We start from the raw sequence: 19,363 nt of genomic DNA, 5'->3' as shown, positions 1-19,363 counted from the left end.
GAAAAACAGAGTAAGAATTGTTTTTATTCGTGCAACTTATGTTTTCATATTAGTATCCTTAGATTGTCAAAATATTTTGTTCCAAAAAATTCATGGAAAAGTGAAAAGAGTCTCAGATTTGCTGATCACTTCTGAAATATGGCCTTGCATATTAAATCCCTCATTTATTGCAGGGAGTGAATGTAGTCAATCTAGTTAAGCAAGGTGTGATATTAAGGAATTAGCCTGGGTTTGTTTTGTTCTGTTTTCCTTTGAGGAAAGGAGAGTTGGTAATAGAAAAATTCTCTTGAACTTTAAGCAAGTCACCCTTGGCTTTTCAGGCAGAAGTGTAATAAATGAATTTTCAGAATCCTTTGGAACAAACAAGGAGGTATATGATAAAGGTCATCTTTTGGGAAAGAATTTAGCCCAAACTAAGTACTTGTCTTGCATTTTCATGTGATCTTCACATTTAATATTGGCAAGGAAGATATTACTATTAGTGTACACTTCAATATAAATTAAAGATTTATAAGCCACTTATTTTCCCTGTTAATTTGAGACATATTTAGACTAGTTTTAAGACAGTAATATTAAAGACTAGATTTCGATATGTTCACCTAAAAACAAGCCCACCTCCATTACTCCCCAACCACATACACCAAAAAGAAAAGCTTGCAATCTTATACGTTTTACTGAAAAAAACAGTTATGTAGTATCTTTTATAAAATCCTGATAGAGTCTAGTGGCTACAAATATGCATATGGGCTCTGTAATCACACAGACATGGGATAGAATTCTGCATTGGCCCAGAGAACTTGGAGCAAATCTCTTAAAACTCAGCTGTATTTTTCTCGCTAACAAACTGAAGATGTATTAGTACTACCACTGGTGTCCTAGTGTGAAGATTTAAAAAGATCATATTTTAAAATGTATAGGTCAGCTCTCTTTATTATTATTATTATTATTATTATTATTATATCATTATCATCCTTTGGAGAGCCCATTCTCCGCACTAGGAAACTTTGTAATCCCAATATATAATTAATATGTACTTAGGAAAGCTGAATTTGACTTAAGGTGTAAAAAACCATGTAACAAATATCAAGGGAATTTTATTCCCTCTCTTTCTTTTCTTCTTTTTCTTTATTTCCTTCTTTCTTTCTCTTTATTTCCCCCCCCCCTTTTTTTTTGTTTTTGTGCTTGTTTGTAGTACCTATTGCCATTTTTTGCATAGTGTACTAAGCTCTATTAATAACACTTCATGTAAAAAAAAAAAAGCAATAATACTTTGGAATCTAACTGTAGATTTCCAGTCAGACAGTGACAGCTTTAACCCTACACTGTGGGAAGAGCAGAGACAACAACGCATGACTGTTGCCTTTGAATTTGAAGAAAAAAAGGAAGATGACGAAAATGCTGGGAAAGTTAAGGTGAAACTTTTCATTTTGTTTCTTCATTACTTTTGTTTGTCCATTGTTATTATTAAAATAGACTTTGGGACAAATTGAGTGACCTGTGCTTGAAGGTCAAACACCTCTTCCCATCTCCTGGTGGTACCTTTCATTGTAGCAGGATGATAATTTGAGAAGCATTGTGTGCTTCAGAATGAGACTCAGGTCCCAATTCTGACTGAGCAAATTTGATCCACCACCCCATCTTACAGAGTAACAACGTGAAGGAGATTCAAGGTGAGAGAGAGCCAAGACAAACAAATCTAAGCATCTTATGATTATATTCTTGAAACGCTGACGCGGTTTTCTTTTAATCACTAAGCAAGGCGCCAGACAGACCCTATGAGACCAAAGTGTACACTCATAGGAGAGCCAGTGGATTAATATATTATATTGGCTTTAAAATCTCTGAAAGATTTTGTCTCTAGGGTATCCAAGAAGAATTTATGAGTTTTCTTAAGTGAGAAAACAAGTTTTAAAGGAGGCAAGTGCCTAATAGCAGGTGATCCTCAATTTTTTCACCTCGAATATATATTTTTTTAAATCCTTTATTGGAACTAATCTAAGTCAAGTAACAAGGTGAGTTTTAAAAATCTATATTTTTTCATTATTTAGATGTGAAATGTCAGAACAGATTTTATCAACATCAGATCTTCCTATTATCATCCTGTCAACATCTTGAATCTCCAACTAATTTTGTCTAGTATTATTTGTGTACTTCTACCGTCATGGATACTAACAGTTCTCGCTCTGAGTGACTAATTGCCTAAGTGATTGTATGTGCATCCTATTAATAGATCTAGATTGTGTAATGTGTTCTTTTCTGTCCCCTCATTCCCACATTTTCTAAACTTTTTTCTTAAATCAACACACCCTGGAACCTTACTAGATTTAGACAGTAAGGTAATTGACAAGGCCTACCTCCACATCATTGTGGAAAATCCAAAATGAATTCCCAAATCAAAATGATGGTTTTGTTAAAGATTTGGGTTTAAAAAAATGTTTCTGGATGCTTGGTTAGTGCTACCTAATAACCAAAGAAACATTTTTTTTTTAACTTGTGAATTCTTAGGAAAAGCAATGCCAAACTAAAAATGAAGACCCTTACAACATTTCAGTTCTTCTTTTAAGATTTCATATGTTAAATCTAGAACCAATGGATGATGCATTCTATACTGGACCTCTGATTCATTCTTTTACTTCACTGAATGTCAAAAACTACATACTTATTCTTAAAAATCCATACTCTAAGGATTCAATAAGAAAATAGTACACTTAATATACTCTGGTATATGTGTCAATGAAAACATAAAATATGGTAAATGGAAATTATTATTTAGAAGCCCTGTTTGTGTGTTACGTGGTCGGGTTTGTTTATAAGCAGAGTAGGTCCATTATACTTTAGATTACATTTTCTTTATGCTTATTTATATTTGATTTACTTATATTTTGGTGAAACAATGTGTTTCAAAAATCTCAAACACTTGGTTTTGACTAATTTGAATATCTCCAATGCCACTGGCTATTGGACAAATTAGAACACAAACAAACTTCTAAATAAATCATCATGGAAGTATGATGAATGGAATATACAGCAATCTTACACTAAATTAATCACACTTTGCTGGTTCATTACATATACATTAAATTTAGCACCACTTTACCTTTCATTTACATAAAATTTAGAAAGGAACCGCTGACCTATGCCATCAACTTCCAAATGGACTAGAGTATAATGCCCTACTTACAGAGTGTGTAGTGTAGTACGAATGCTGCCTTGTGTGAAGAAATTGTGACCCATTAGCTTCATATTGAAATTGGTACTGTTTTATTAGAGAGTTCAAACTAATTTTCTGATGGTTGTTTTAAATGCATTACCCAGAGTGAAAAAAAAAATCAAGAGTAGAAAAATGATAAAGTGAAAGTATTGCTACAGTGCTCCTCTTTCTCCCAGAAAATGGAGATTCCTTCTCCCACAGGATCACTCCTGCCAAGCCCCCTGGGAAAGGGGCCAGCGTGGGATTACTCTCCAACCTGCCAGACTGTCTGGCGATTGCTGCACACCATGGGCCAGGTGTGATCAGCAGATCCAAGATATGCCCGTCCCCCAGAATGACCCACAGCTGGCATGGGGTTGTATAAGTGGCCTCCAGCAGGAAAGGAGCATGTGTACTCCATTGCCAGTTGCAGCACAATCCACCACTCTTCCCTCTCTAAGTGGCAGACAGGTAGGCCTAGGTGTTTGGGGTAGGAGAATCCCCCATGTAGAGGCAACCTTGGAACAGTGGTTTATGGGGTATGTTCTGCATGATTTGGGGTAAGAAACGTTGATCCTATAGAAACCATCCAATTGCCAGTGTTTGATCTCAATTTAAGGTTTTATTCTTTGACATTGGCAATGGGGTGGAGAGAACCAAGTCAGAGGGGAGGGAACATCAATAATAAGGTGCCTAATGGTGGGATATATGGCATGATTTTTGAGTTGGGTGCTTCATTTTTATTTATGCTTTTATTTTTAAAGATTTTTTTCTTTAAAGTGTGGGAATACCAATAGTCGGGCAGAATGTTGATGACACTATTGATAAAATCCAAATTGCCCCCACACGTACACACATCTTTGTATATCAATTCAGAGGGAGATTAAATAACAAAAACCTGATTCTTAAAATAGCATGAGATTTGAATTGATATTTGTTGAGAGTGGACTTTGAACACAAAGATGGGCATCTGTTGAAAAGCATCAATTTCCCTCTAATTTGAAGGCACAGATGATGAGAATTCCTGTAAGAGAAGATTGGTTTGGGAGTTGTGGCAAATAGGGCTTCCTTATCTTAGTGGGTTGGGTATTTAAAAGTTCAGTGAAAAAAATATATATATATCTTAATGGGTTGTGAAAGAACACTACAGTTTCAGTAAGCCTTACCATCCATATGTAATGAACTAGATTCTTATTCCGTGTCTTATATTCTTTCTGCAATATAAGGCCAGCTGAGAATCCTAACAAACTCCTGTAAGTTTCCTTTCTGTGTAAAAGGTTCTGATTAATTCCCAAAATAAGATATTTAATGATCAGTAATCAAATCATTAACTATTACTTCTCTTACTGGAATTTACAGTCAAACCAAATTAGAATTTTATCATTATATAAGAAAACCACAGTTCTTTGAGAATTCAAGATACCATCCCTAAATGCCCTAGCTATTAATATGAATTCTTTCTTCCATTGCTAAACTTTTGAGAGTCTCCAACATCTTGCAGCTGCTATTTGCATTTACTGCACTTTTTTTTAGATCTGAGATATATAGAATGTTGTGAAACATTTCTATTTTTCTAAAATTAAAATGAAGTAACATTACAGTGAAAATCTTGCATTTTAATAAAATGTATATGTAAAATGAACAAATACTTTATGGTGAGTGATATACACAACATTTTGGTGAAAACAATTGACGATTTTTTCCCACCTATTTATATCATAAATTAATTTACATATTTCTCCATCTCATATTAGAATGAGGAAGTATTTCTAGCCTATGTATTTAGAAATATAAAGAAGCTTTTTATTTGGGCATTATGGAACTATTGATCACATTGTGTTTATGATCATGTTTACTCATTTCTGAAGCACTGCACATGAGTTAAAAAGTAGGAGGTGTAGGCAAAACAATCTGTAAAAGGGTATAAAATATGCTTTTACAGAGCTTATAAACATAATAGTTATAAACTATTATATTTTCATTTTAAAAGAAATTATAAAATTAGCTTTATGTTTTAAAAAATTGAAATTATCTTGTTATTTAACTCAATAAAATTTACATTTTAGATTTGCACACACTATTTCTTCCACAAGTTTTTACAAATATGTGCTTTACTTATAACAGAGAATAGCCCTGAGCCAAGTAACACTCCTGTAGCATAATCTTTGGAGTCAAAGACCTGAGTTTGAATTTGGACATTGCTACCTATAGCTGTATGGCTTTGGGCAAGGAACTTACACTATCTGAGCCCTATTCTAAGGTGAATAGGAACAGATCCTACGATGGGTTATAAAATCTAAACTACGTTTAATTATAATTAATTATAAATATTTAACGTTAATTATAATTATTTATTGTTTATATTTAAATCTATATAGTAAATAAAAATTGTTTATTATATAAATAGCTATTAATAAATTAAATATCCCTATGAAACATTTTGCATGTGCCTGGCACATGGTAGATACTGAATAAATGATAGCTGTTGTTGTATACAATCTGAAAAAAAGTCCAAACAGTTGCAAGTGGATTGGTATTTATATATACATATATAGTAGAATCTAAACTGCCAAAAGCTTCAGATTTTAAAAAATACCTACGTAGAATCTGATTTTAGAAAATAATATCTAATCTCTGCATAGAATTTATGCATTTTCAGAAACTTTCACAGTTATCTCATTTTAGTTCTAGATTAACTAAAGATACTATCGTTCCCATTTTACGTGAGCAGAAACTGGACAGAAAGATTAGTGGCTGATGGCTTGTTGGGAGTAAATCTGTGGCTTAAATTTAGGTCTTCCGACCCCAGGTCCAGCAAGTTCTGTTGGTAGACTAGTAAATGGGAAGCAAGGAGCTTACTGTCTAAGTGGAACAAATCCAAGTTTTCTAAGACCTGAAACTCCCGCAGCTTGGATAGGAGGCTCTTTAAGGAAAAGGATATGAAATAACCATGTAAATAAATAAGTATGGCCTCTCACAAGGCTTTGGAAAGAGCCAGTGCAGGTGGCAGGCCCTAAAGCTTAAGCTTCATTAACTTGATAAATCTGCTTCTGTTTCTAAATTTAAATATTTTTCAGAGATAAGGTACCCAATCATATTCTGGTGATGTGACCAAACTATCACATTAACTTGCTTATAAAATAACCAGAAAATATTGGCACTGTGGCCATTAGTAAATAGTCATCTAGTTTAGTAAATAGTCCTCTAATTGTCAGATGAGACATAGCATCTACAAAAAATAGATTACATTATTCAATGTGGAATTTAATTCAATTGAACACATCTTTTTTTTTTTTTTTTTTTTTTTTTTTTGCTTTTGATTCCATTTAGAAGTGTAATCTTAACATTGAGGATTTTTTAAGGTACATAGAATTTTAATTTAATGCCCTACATGAGAATTATTTTTCATTCATATACCACTGGTTATTAAAAATTTAAAGATGTTCATAATTGGCATAATCTCCATACCACTCTACAATATATATTTTTAAATGTAGTTTTTTGACTTCTAGCCCTTTGCTGTCAAATACTGTTAAATGAGTTCAACAATATAACTTAAAACTTAGATTTAATTTGCGATGAACATTTTTAATACCAACTTAACAGCAGATCCAAGAATGCATGCATCCCAATGGACTTTGTCTAGCATGGATATCATTCTTTTTATGTTTATTTAAGAATGCATTATAAATTAAGTACCCTGAGATATCTTTATATTACATTCTAACAACTTAACACTTTTTTTCTGAGAAGTCTAACTTTTTCCTGGGTTATATTTTTGTAGCTTTATGTCTATATATTATTAATTTCATTCTTATTTGTTTGAGTGTAAAAGACTAAAACAATATTTATACTAGCAAAATTATCTGGTTTTGCATCAGCTTTCCAAAAATTTACTGGAAAAATAATTTTATATTTTTAATACTACGAGGAATTTTAGAAGTCATCTAGTGAGTCCAATCCCAGTATTTGATATGGAAAATGATCCACGAGGAAGATAAATATAACAAAGTTGGTGGATTTGCTAAAACTGCAGATGAGCAAAAGTGTTTGAATTCATATTTACAATCCTCAGCTCTGTACCACCATCATAGTTTCTAACATCCCATGGATTACATGGGTGTGGGTGGGTGGCTATGTGTGTGCCCCCACACTTTCTCCTTTCCTCTTTCATTCCCACTCCTTCCTTCTCCAGCTTTGTTTTCGCCTCCCCTCCTCCCAACCTACCCCCACACACACTTTCCACACACATATACTCACTACAATCATATAAACCATTCCATTTTGTAAAGTTGGTTCTACTCAGATGCAAAAAGTCATGATGGTTAGAATAAGCCAGGCCAAATAAATCGGTTCCTTGTTTTTCTTCTCACTCCCTTTAAATCACATGGATAATTTGTATTTATTCCAATTTAAGCATATCTTACATACTCTGATAATGGGATAATCTATCTGGAAGCGTCTCATATTTTCTCTCTCTAAATTAAATGTGAAGAATAATCGTTAATACATATGTTCCCTAAAGTCAGATCGATAAAGCAAAAAAATGAATTCAAGAATGAAAATAAATATCTGGGTAAATAGAAGCCAAAGTTTACATGTTCATCTAGACTATCTTAGAAAAATCTCCTCAATTTTTAAAGTTCCTTTTTACTCTAAGACATTACCTACAAAGCATATTACTTTATTTGGGTAAAAACTAAATATAAAAGCCACCCTGAAGCATATATTTTTTTTAGGTATTATTAGGAATTAGCTACCTGACCTTTGGATATAACATGCTGATTAACACAGAGCTGATGCATGTTTGGTAGCAGATACTGCCAATTCCCCATTTTTTTAATACATAATAAGCTCTACTTGTAAATCTCTTGGGGTCTCCTCTTATCATCTACACTGATATTCCAAAGGTGTTATTAACATGAAAATAATCATAAATAATTAAGATAGGGAGGGAATAGCCTCTAAAGTATAAAAGCAGCTGATAGTAATGCTTAAAATCTCCGGATTGCCAGTCACTCATATGTTGGACCTACTGCTACTTCAACGATCTGCAGGGTAGGTCTGAAGATAGAATATAATCCCAAAATCGTTTTTAATCTGGAAGGTGGGCAGGGCGGGAGGAAGCCCCACGAGGGCAGAATGTGGAAAGAACACTATGTTCTTACTCTACAGTACAGTTTCTCAGCAGCTCAACACTCACTATATTGCATTTGGTTTTACTACTGCACATAAAATGGAGTAGTTTTGTGAACGTGTTTGCCGAAGGTATTTTTATGTTAAATTTTTTTTTATAAACTTCTAGGTTGAAATAAACCTAAAACGATATCCAACTCCTTACCCAGAGGATTTAAAGAATATGGTAAAATCTGTTCAAAATCTGGTGGGTAAGCCAACCCATGGAGTGCGTGTTGAGAATTCAAATCCAACTGCTAACACGGAGCAAACTGTGAAAGAAAAATATGAACACAAGTGGCCTGTAGCCCCAAAGGAGATTACAGTGGAGGTATTTCAAGGTTATTGGTAATTGCCAGTGTGGTTTGGATTTTTTGGAATTACTAAATTATATGTTTTTTTTTTTAATGATTAGATCTTCTCTGATAAGTGCAGTTTTCCCTTAAAATATAAATGAGTCTCTCTACTTTTTCAAACTATGAGGGTTGCATTTAATAAATTACAGGTAAATGACACCCTCATGGCCTAAAATTATTAATACAGCTCCAAAAGTTCCAATACACACAGAAGGAAAAACTTGCTCACTCAGCTAGGCCCTGCCAGTAAGTGCGTGATATCATTTTCCCTCTACTCTTTTGGCTACCCCAAACTTTTATTGTATGAGTCATTAGAAAAGACTAAACAAAGATTTTTTTTTTCCTTTCTCTGCAAATTTCAATAAAATCCGTATTGAGAGAGGTTTTTTTTTTTTGTTTTGTTTTGTTTTGTTTGTTTTGTTTTTTGCTTATTTTTGTCTTTGGGTTAAAACCTTTATAGGAAACACTACCATAAACAATGACAAAGAGGAGATAAGTTTGAAATTTAGCTTTTCTGGATCTAGACATGTAAAACTTAATTCCTATATTTTAGAATAAACTAGATATTTATCAGTTTGTGTGGTCTGAAAAGAATTCAACTACATTTATGCCGCCTCTACTCTCTCATCCACTCTTCAGCTAATTTGGTTATCACTCTTTAATCTTCATTAGAAACATAACTGGTATGAGCACATCTAGAAGTTTCTATACCTACTTCTCAAAAATCTGGGTTCGTGAAACTCTTTTACAAATCTGCATTTCACAGCATCGATTTGTTGCATTGATTAAACACCAACTATCTATTTAGCACTGTGCTAACCACTGTGAGAGAAAAGAAATATAAAATGTGCACATGGTCCCCAAATAATTCAGAGGGGCAGAAGGAAAAGAACAAGCGATTCCTCGCTGAGCAGGGAGCCCGATGAAGGTAGACGCTTAACCATCTGAGTCACCCAGGCGCCCCTGTATTTATACTTCTATGCTTGTACAACTCTTTGTTTTGTTGACTAAAATCAAATTCCTGTACTTCGGTATCAGGTGTCATAAAAATATTTCCTTTTTCAAGTATTATTTCAACAAATAAGTTATATTTCAATTCCTAGAATGTTAGTACTAGACAGAAAATAGCATTAATTCCTATCATCTATCCCCTTCATTTTACTGATGAATTGAATAAAGTACAGAGAGGTACACTGACTTGCCCAAGATAATCTGATTAATAAATGATAAAGCAGGAATGGAATAGAAATATGTCACTCTATAATTGAAACATTTTTGACAAGCCTTAACATATTTTATGCCTTTTCATGGTACAATTTCTCAAACTTGTGTCTGCTTCTACTTATAAATTTCTACAAAGACGTGGAAAGACTTTTACTCTCTTCCGTCACCTTAAAACTTTATCATTAGGTTTCTTATGCTAAGTCTTTGAAATGGTCTTCAAAATCCATGAAAACACAGATTTCCCTCTTCATCTCCAGAATTTCCACCAACCCCACACTCTTTCCTATCCCTCTGCCTATCTGGAACTGGATTGTAAGTCTACACTGTCCTCACAGTTGAGCTCACTAGGAGGCAATATAAGGGAAGATTATTGGACATGAACCTGAGAATCCTGCCTCTATGCTGGATCTTGGTCTAATTAATCCTTTAAGCAGGGACCTCGCTGAGTCTCAAAATTCACTTGTAGGAAATGAAAGGGTTGACTAGAAATATTTTTAAAGTAATTAACAAGTATCAGACATATACCCAGGTTTTTTACAGGCAAATATTCTCATACAAACCTAACCAAAACCAAACCAAAAAATAGAATTTAAGCCAGGAGTGAAAGAAGTAGCTGTTTCTCGGTAACACCCAAAGGCTTGAGCCTGTCACTCACTACGTGGGGCGTTAAAATTGTTTAAGAGTTTCTATCACTAATTATCAGTTGGCATACATTGCACTTACTCTATTTTTGTGCTCAAGTATACTCTTTCTTTGATTTAACAAACTATTTCTAAATGTGTGGCATTAATGTTTTAAACTTGACAAGTAGCAATAAATGAGAAAACTGAAAATAACTTTTTGAATTCAAATTAGCCTAAGATTTAGGCAGAAAAGACATATAGATAACTGTTACGCGTAAGTTGATATCACTACCTCCCCATGGGCATATACAAGACATTTTTATACGTAAAAGAAAGTGAAAACTTAGTATTTTACCACCCCCAATGCTCTCACTGTCTGGTTAACTGGAAATAACAACTTTAATCATAGGAGTTTAAAATTCATAGGCTTCTTAACATGTTCATTTGTCTTTATAAAGTTTATTCTTATACCAGTGTTGCTCATTACACTCAGTGAATGGATTTAGAATGAAGATTTAGCAAGCTAGATCAATCATGAGGAAACTAGAAAACTTTAGGAAAAGTTAGGACAGAACTAAAGAAACTGAGGATAAGATCACTTGGGAAACAGTGGGAGTTAAGGGGGGGATTGGCAGTAAGAGCAGGATGTAGAGGACCCATTTGTGCAGAGCATGGCTGATGAGGAAAAAATAATCAGTTGGTCCGTGATAGACTTTGCTCTGAGAACTCTTACGGGAGACCCCCCCTTAGACTGCTGCACGTGTACATATCACCCACATGTATGTACGTACCACAGACTCACATACAGCTCATCCTAATTCAGTCCTGTGTAATTAGAAGATGTATCTCATCTCCCCATCTAGATGGTAAATCTCCATGGGCCGTGGGTGACATTTTGTCTTTCTTTGGAAACTCCACAGTTCTTTGCACAGTGCCAGGCGTATAAACAGGCATCCAAAAAATGTTTGATGAACAAAATGGACTCATTTAAATTAGAAAGACAAAACATCCTAGTACTGACTTCAGAGAAACACGTGATTCGTTTCTCCCCGTGCTCCACAGGGACTTAAATCCTAGAGCCCCATCTTTAAATCTGAGCCAAATAAAGATGTTGCCATCTTGGTTAACCAATGTTTAAATGTTTACTTTCCTTGTCCTATATTATTATATCTCTCAGGATTCTTTTGTTCATCCAGCTAATGAAATGAGGATTGGGGAACTTCACCCTTCATTAGCTGAGACCCCTCTGTACCCACCCAAACTTGTTCTGCTAGGGAAGGACAAAAAAGGTAACACTGTGAACCTGATGTGGAAAATATGCCACAAATGCATGTGCATGATGAATCACCAGTTGTAACGTATGACACACCATAGTCTATCGAAATATTTGACAACTATATATTCCCAACATCGTTACGCTCTCGGGTTTTCATACTTGCTTTTCTGTGTTTCTTACTGTCAGTGTTCATAGCATTGTAACATTTTCCCCTTTACGTTTCAGAATCAACTGATGAGTCTGAAGTTGACAAAACTCACTGTCTGAATAACAGTGTTTCCTCAGGCACTTACTCAGACTACTCGCCTTCCCAGGCTTCCTCAGGATCCTCTAACACCCGGGTTAAAGTGGGGTCCTTGCAGACAACAACTAAAGATGCAGTACATAATTCTTTATGGGGTAACAGGTGTGTTTAGAATTTCCCTTTCTTTCTGTTCCCAAGTGCTTACTTTCAGCAACTTTTTAAAAAACGGGATCTTAGTTTTTGAATTGCGTTCAGCACATGAGTGGTGTAGAAGACAGCTGGAAGGGGCAGATAAGCAAACACGGTCCCCCTGGGCTTTCCAGGAGAGGAGGAATCCATTTTATACAGCAAACCGTTGTTTAAGGGAGAGATGGCAGGAGATCATCCGTTTGAGATGATAGGGACAGAAATCTTGAAAAGCTGAAACCAAGAATCCTGTTTGTCCACTACTTATTTATGACACACGTGGGCATCTCCCCATCCAAAATGGGCTTATGGAATAAACTAAGATGCGTGGGAAGCACCTGTGTGCCCGGTACGGAGTAAACATTCAATAAAATCCTCATTGCTGTCATCACCGTCGATGTCATCATCACCCTCGTTTTATCACCACCTGGAAAAGTTAGGATGTAAGCAAAAGCATTTAATCTTTCCAAAATGATCCCTACTCTACCATACTTCCATTTCACAGGTAAAAGCCAAAAGCCAAAGAGCACAATAAGAGTGACCCAGTGAGGTAGTAATTACCCAGTGCGGATTCTCTTGTTTTGTGCCTTGTTGCTGTGGGTTACAGTGCAAACAGCAAATCCAGCAGCATGTGGTGTGGGCGCCCATGATTCTTCCTCATGGCTTGCTGATAACCTCAGAGGTGTCAGCGATGCATTCTCTGGTAGTGAATGGATGACGATTTCTACCTATCGGTGCCCATGATACAAATCTTGACTCTTTCAGTTTATAAGTCCATTATTTGTGATGGAAGCTGAGATTAATGAGGTACTTTGGAAGGTTCCTCCTAAATGTCCTACTTTTCAATTAGCCAAAGCGCTGAAAAGTGTTTCTCTTGCTGATGGCAAATATATAATCCAATGTTATGAGTGTGCAAGTGGTGAGAATAAACCTAGAAAAACGAGCATCTTCTAGAAATGCTGGAGGCACTGGTATAAACAAGCCAATGACCAAAAGTCCTGGTATAATATAACTTACATCCTAGGAGAACGTGCTCCCTGTACCGTGGGTTTAGTGTTTTCAGTACCTGGCCTTCAAGTAAATGTTATCTGAAGACAGTCTGGGTTCATTAGATAGATCGAGGATCTATAAGAAAGGCAGACCCTTGACCGGTAATTCGGAAAGAGACTGAACCAGAAATTCCAGGGAGGGGGACCAAGAATCAGGTGATTCTGATTATCAGACAAGTTCGGGACCTCTACTGAGGACCTCTCTCTCTCTCTCTCTCTCTCTCTCTCTCTCTCTCTCTCTCTTTCATCGTATCATCCAACAAACGTGTATTTTGACACCTACACTGTGCCAGGCGCTCTGCCAGGCCTGGAGAGAAAAAGTAAATACGTAAATAAATCTCGGCCCTCGTGAGTGTCCGGTCCGGCGGCGGCCGCCCGACCATACACAGTGGTAGCGTGTGTACACGCTGTTAGGAGGTGATGATTCCAAGGAGGAAATAAAAATCAGAGGAAGGCAAAGCGCTGGGCTCGGGGGTCGGGGGCATGACTGGCGCCGCCCGGCCAACCGAGGGGCTGCGGGCGAGCCGTCCCCTAGGCCAGGCCGCGTGGCGCTCGCTGCTTGGCGTCTCCCCGGCAAAGCCCGGGCCTTGCTGGTTCTCATGTCTCCCTCCCACTGTCTTCACAGGATTGCACCGTCCTTCCCGCAGCCCCTAGACTCAAAGCCATTACTCAGCCAGCGGGAGGCTGTGCCCCCGGGGAACCTACCACAGCGTCCTGACCGGCTGCCCATGAGCGACGCCTTCGCCGACAACTGGCCTGACGGCTCCCACTATGACAACACGGGCTTCGTGGCAGAGGAGGCCGCGGGCGACAGCGCCGGCAACAACCCTCTCTTGGGCTCCAAGTCCAGGAGCGCGTCCTCGCACGGCCGCAGGCCGCTGATCAGGCAGGAGAGGATCGTCGGCGTCCCCCTGGAACTGGAGCAGGCGGCGCACAGACACACGCCGGAGACGGAGGTGCCTCCTTCCAACCCTTGGCAGAACTGGACCAGGACCCCTAGCCCCTTCGAAGACAGGACCGCTTTCCCCTCCAAACTGGAGGCCACCCCCTCCAGCAGCCCGCTGCCCGACAGGAAGGAGCACGTCAAGGACCCCGCTGAGCTCCCGGGCCCGTTCTCCCCGGGGGCGCCGTGGGACTATCACGACCCCAACCCCAACAGGAGTCTCAGCAGCGTCTTCTCCCAGATCCACTGCCGCCCGGAGGCGTCCAAAGGCGTCGTTTCCATCAGCAAAAGCACAGAGCGGCTCTCCCCGCTGCTGAAGGACATCAAGTCCAACAAGTTCAAGAAGTCGCAGAGTATCGATGAGATCGACATCGGCACGTACAAGGTGTACAACATCCCCCTGGAAAACTATGCTGCCGGGAGCGACCACCTGGGCAGCCACGAGCGGCCGGACAAGCTGCTGGGGCCGGAGCACGGCATGTCCAGCATGTCGCGAAGCCAGTCGGTCCCCATGCTGGACGACGAGCTGCTCACGTACGGGAGCAGCAAAGGGCCCCAGCAGCAGAAAGCCTCCATGACTAAAAAGGTCTATCAGTTTGACCAAAGCTTCAACCCCCAAGGAGCGGTGGAAGTGAAGGCCGACAAGAGGCTGCCGCCCCCCTTCCCGCACAGTTCTGAGTACGTGCAGCAGCCCGGCAGGAGCGCGGCCAAGGACCTGGTCAGTCCCAGAGCCTACAGAGGTTACCCGCCGGTGGAGCAAGTGTTCTCCTTCTCGCAGCCGTCGGTCAGCGAGGACGCTGTGGCGAGCGCCCAGTTTGCCAGCCAGGGCGCCAGGGCGGGCTTCCTGAGGAGGGCCGACTCCCTGGCCAGCTCCACGGAAATGGCCATGTTCCGCAGGGTCAGTGAACCTCAGGAGCTGCCTCCGCCCGAGAGGTACGGCAGGCCCCCGTATAGGGGGGGGCCGGATCGCCAAAGCAGCGTTTCAGTGACTGAGTCCCAGTTCCTGAAAAGGAATGGCAGGTACGAAGATGAACACCCTTCATACCAAGAAGTGAAAGCTCAGGCGGGAAGTTTTCCGGTTAAAAACCTTACCCAGAGGAGGCCGTTGTCTGCGAGAAGCTACAGTACAGAGAGTTACGGGGCCTCCCAAACCAGGCCAGTCTCAGCTAGGCCTACTATGGCAGCTCTTTTGGAAAAAATACCATCTGACTATAACTTGGGTAACTATGGTGACAAGCCATCAGATAACAGTGATATAAAGACGAGGCCCACTCCTGTGAAAGGAGAGGAGAGCTGTGGTAAAATGCCTGCAGACTGGAGACAACAGCTGCTTAGACATATAGAAGCTAGAAGGTTAGACAGGGTATGTCTGGCATTTCTCTGTAAGAATATCCCTCCTGCCTTTAGTTTTCCTTGATCGGCCTTTCTCAGCACATGTAGTGAAGCATGAACTACATGACCGGATAGATGATGAGCATTTTCTGTCTCTCTCTGTTGCGGGGCAATTGATCATAAGAGTCTCTCGTGGGTATTGTTTAATGCTCTTCCAGAGTCCCTGACCCGTAGGTGCATGACTTAGCAAATCGAGCCTAAGTATTGCTAGGGACAAAGAACCCGACTCCATTACGTGGGCTGGCGCTTCAGTTGCTTGCCGGCCGTTGAGGCGGATGCCCCTCCTAGGACGCACAACTGCTCTCTAGTGACCCAAAGAGTCTGATTTCGATTGAATCTATACGAAGTGGGTATCTCAGCCCCTTCCTGCACAGACTCGCTTACAGCAAAGGCAGGCCCAACGTGCTTACTACATGCCATACGGTTACCGCAATGGGACTGCTGAAGTTATTACTTCTAATGAGCAATAATCTTCCCAGCAAGAAACAGAAAAATAAAATAAGCAGAGATCGAATGCCCTCCTACACGGTACTGTATTTAATTAAAAAAAAAAAAAAGAATCCTGCCATTTAGAACGCTGATTTTTACACAAAAAGAGATGTCTACGTTCAGAGCATACGATAGGCAACAAAAATAGATGCTGTCTTTATGACGACTGCGAGGGTACAGGTTCTGTGTGGATAGTGCAACCGAAAGAAGGAAATTAATCCCAATTCAGTTACAGACTGAGTCACAATACAGCACGGAATCCATAGTGATTGAGGAGAGTTAAAAAAAAAAAAAAATATATATATATATATAGTTTGTATATATGTATTGCTTTAAAGCCTAGAATTACTTTTGTTGCCCGTTCATATCTCCTTAAGAGAAATCCGATATTTTATTTTCTAGAGCTATGATCAATTGACCATTATCACCGAGTGTAATTTGTGGCTTTGGTGTAGAGGGCAAAATTGCGTGCTCTGCATTGATCTTAGATTCTTAAGGTCCTTTCTGTGAAAATAGGGGGCTTTTGTTCTTGTTTTCCAGAGTTTAAATACCTAGTGCAAATCGGGGATCTGGGTAATAATATATCATTAGAAAGTTTCGCTCAATAGTTTTACTATTTTATTGGGTGTCCTGGTAAAAGCACAGGTCACTGCACTTATATCTCCTTAATACTGAATAATATTGTGTTTTCAGGTATACTCTTTTTTTACATGATTATATTGTTTGTAGGTCGTGTCTACATGACAAGAAAACAATTACTTTTAGGGACAAGTGAACGGCTAAATGTGGGGGCGGGTGTTAGTTTTTCAATGTGGAAATTGGTTCTGCCTTGCAAAATCTTTCATCAGAATGTCTGTTTCAAATAGGTGTGCTCAGTCCCATTGAAGGGAGCCTCATCAGAGCCTCATGACTGGCTGTCAGTGGGAGACACCTGGTCACTTGTCACCATGCCTTACCTCAACCTATGCCCTCCATGTAGACAGATAACTTGGAGGGCGAAAATATTTGGGGCCAAATAATACAGTACAGTTTGGGAACTCTGGCCTCGTGTAGACACGACCATACGTAACAGGGTAAGATGAACTAGTCAAGAAAGGTTCTAAGAAGCTCTTCGGAGCATTGTGTACACTGACTAGTAAACTGAGGCAACAGAGGAGTGAGTGAAAACAAAGCACGAAAAAGAAGGCGAGATGCTAAGCATTTGGTACCATCGTTTATTTGCCGGTTTCTCAGAGCAGTGGTTGCTCTCCTTTGATCAGAGCTGCTCCTCTAGCTGGAGCAGGAATTGGGAGAGAGGAAAACAGGCCTGGGGGAGGGCAGGGGCGCGGAAGTCTGCACCCGGGCTGTCCCGGATCCAGGTCCCTAAAACTAAACCCAGGCGTGTTTCCTGCTGCTGGGACAACACTTTCCTTTTCGATGAGTTTGCTCGCTCCCCCTGCTTGTTTGCAGTTACCCCCGGTGGGCCCTTGGTCTTCCGGAGCAATTTCAATGTATATTCCATAGCTTCTTATGTAATTCCAAGGAGTTAGGTCACCCCAGAACATCGCTTCAAGTCACTAGATCCCGAGAGTTTTTCCTCTTGTTTTTTTCCCCCCCGGTAACCCCTCTCCCTCCTACCCCTACCCCCCACCCCCCATCGTATTATGGGGCTATTCAAGCTGAATCTTACTTAAAACTTCCCAGCTCCTCAAAAAGATGAATTCAGGGTAGCAAAGCACAGACTTTTTACGTAAAAGTAGTTTGGAGGTCGCTGTGCTACTTGACACCCCGTCCGAAGTCGGGCTGCACCAGAGATGCGGTGTGTCTCCTCTAGTTGAGGCTTTAAACCCGGAAACCCAGTAGTCATACTGGAAACTACCAGATCTTGTCCGCCCCTCGTAAGGCAGAACTGCCGAGAGGCCCGGACGCCGGGTAGGCTTCACGGCCCAAGCTAATGCGGGGTCAGGGGCTCGGCCGCCGTTAGCCTTGGAGAGGCAGCCCCGACTCCCGCCGTGGACCCAAGATGCTGCTTTCTCCTGCAGCCTCACCCCAGGCCTCCTGCTTCCACCACACAGTCCCACCGAGACCGAGGGAGTGTCCAGCTTGAACCCCCGTGCCCCAGACCGCTACTCTCCGACAGGGGCCGAGAGGGGCCTAGGCTGGAGTGATTTTAAACCTTAATCATTCCGGTGCCAGAGTGAGACGTTCAGGGTCCTTTCCAGCTTCGGCATGGTGACAACGAGAAACCTCTGGATGAAACAGCCGAGGACCCGTAGCAAACAAGCACACCAGGCCTAGAATAGTCTTTCAGCTGAGCTCAGCGAAAGTCATGACTTTGCACACGACGCCCCCCGACTAGAATAGCCGCCTGCTGCTGTTGCTCAGTAATGCGGAGTGGTTAGAAAGTTTACTGAGTTAACTGGGGTAGATTTCTATTCCCCCCCCCCCCAAATAAGAGAATTATTTAAAAGGGCCAAATACTGGCAATTACTGCCTTTTGATGAGAGGTGGAAAGTGGAGATTGTGCTAACGGAACCTATTGGATGGTGGGACATACGTATGAAGTTCTGTAGAAGAAAGGTTGACTAGCTGTCAGCCCCTTGGAACACCCTGAGATGCACCCGTGGGAGGGCAGGCACCATGCGGGTAGCACCAGGGTGCTCCCTAGGTATTTAGGTGCACTGGATAAGGAGCATCCGTAGTTCAGATCACAGTTCTTTTAGCTTCATTATGGAATTCCTCCAGTTCAAAATGTGACTTTTAAGAAACAAACAAGCTAAAGTCAGAAACTTTGGATCCACCTACAATTTATTTGACTGGTTCGATTAATCAGTCAGTTCAGTTAGCCGATAGTTAGGCTGAATGATTTTTTTTTTTTTTTCCTGACCAGCTCTCTTTCTGAGCTCCTATAATTATGTCTATAGCCCGAGCAACGAAGGACGCTGATTTTGGCTCCAACCTTGGAGTGCCTTTGTTTTAAGGCAGAATTAGAAGCTGGCGTTTGTCCTTTGTATGCGCTCATCTCACTGTGTGAAAGAGACCGTGAGATTCGGAGCTGGCAAAATCTGATAAGACCTCGCTGTCTGGAGGTTGTTGTTTTTTGTTTTTTTTGTTTTTGTTTTTTTTTTTGTTTTTGTTTTTTTTTTTGTTTTTTGTTTTTTTAATTAATAGACTAGTGAACAGCATCTGTCCAGAGTCACGACTGTCGTGACATCCGAGAGACAGGTTGGATGCCTT

The 19,363-nt window shown here is 40.1% G+C and overlaps 1 protein-coding gene across 18 annotated transcripts in view; it reads left to right on the top strand.

Annotated features, from left to right (window-relative positions):
- LRRC7 (leucine rich repeat containing 7) overlaps positions 1-19,363 on the top strand; it is a 491,902-nt gene that overhangs the window by 397,747 nt on the left and 74,792 nt on the right. For 8 of the 18 annotated variants that reach the window (XM_072754884.1, XM_072754881.1, XM_072754887.1 and 5 more), the window contains 6 exons: positions 1,288-1,412; positions 3,413-3,661; positions 8,496-8,696; positions 11,746-11,857; positions 12,070-12,250; positions 13,949-15,629. In XM_072754884.1, coding sequence (XP_072610985.1) covers positions 1,288-1,412; positions 3,413-3,661; positions 8,496-8,696; positions 11,746-11,857; positions 12,070-12,250; positions 13,949-15,629 — 2,549 coding nt within the window. The remainder of the gene's footprint in view (positions 1-1,287; positions 1,413-3,412; positions 3,662-8,495; positions 8,697-11,745; positions 11,858-12,069; positions 12,251-13,948; positions 15,630-19,363) is intronic. The other 10 variants (XR_012000829.1, XR_012000828.1, XR_012000827.1 and 7 more) reach the window with 6 other exon arrangements.

The sequence above is a fragment of the Vulpes vulpes genome, chromosome 3 (assembly GCF_048418805.1).
Source record: "Vulpes vulpes isolate BD-2025 chromosome 3, VulVul3, whole genome shotgun sequence".
NCBI lineage: Eukaryota > Metazoa > Chordata > Mammalia > Carnivora > Canidae > Vulpes > Vulpes vulpes.
The sequence above is the reverse complement of the archived record's forward strand: the minus strand, read 5'-3'. Positions and strand labels throughout refer to the sequence as shown.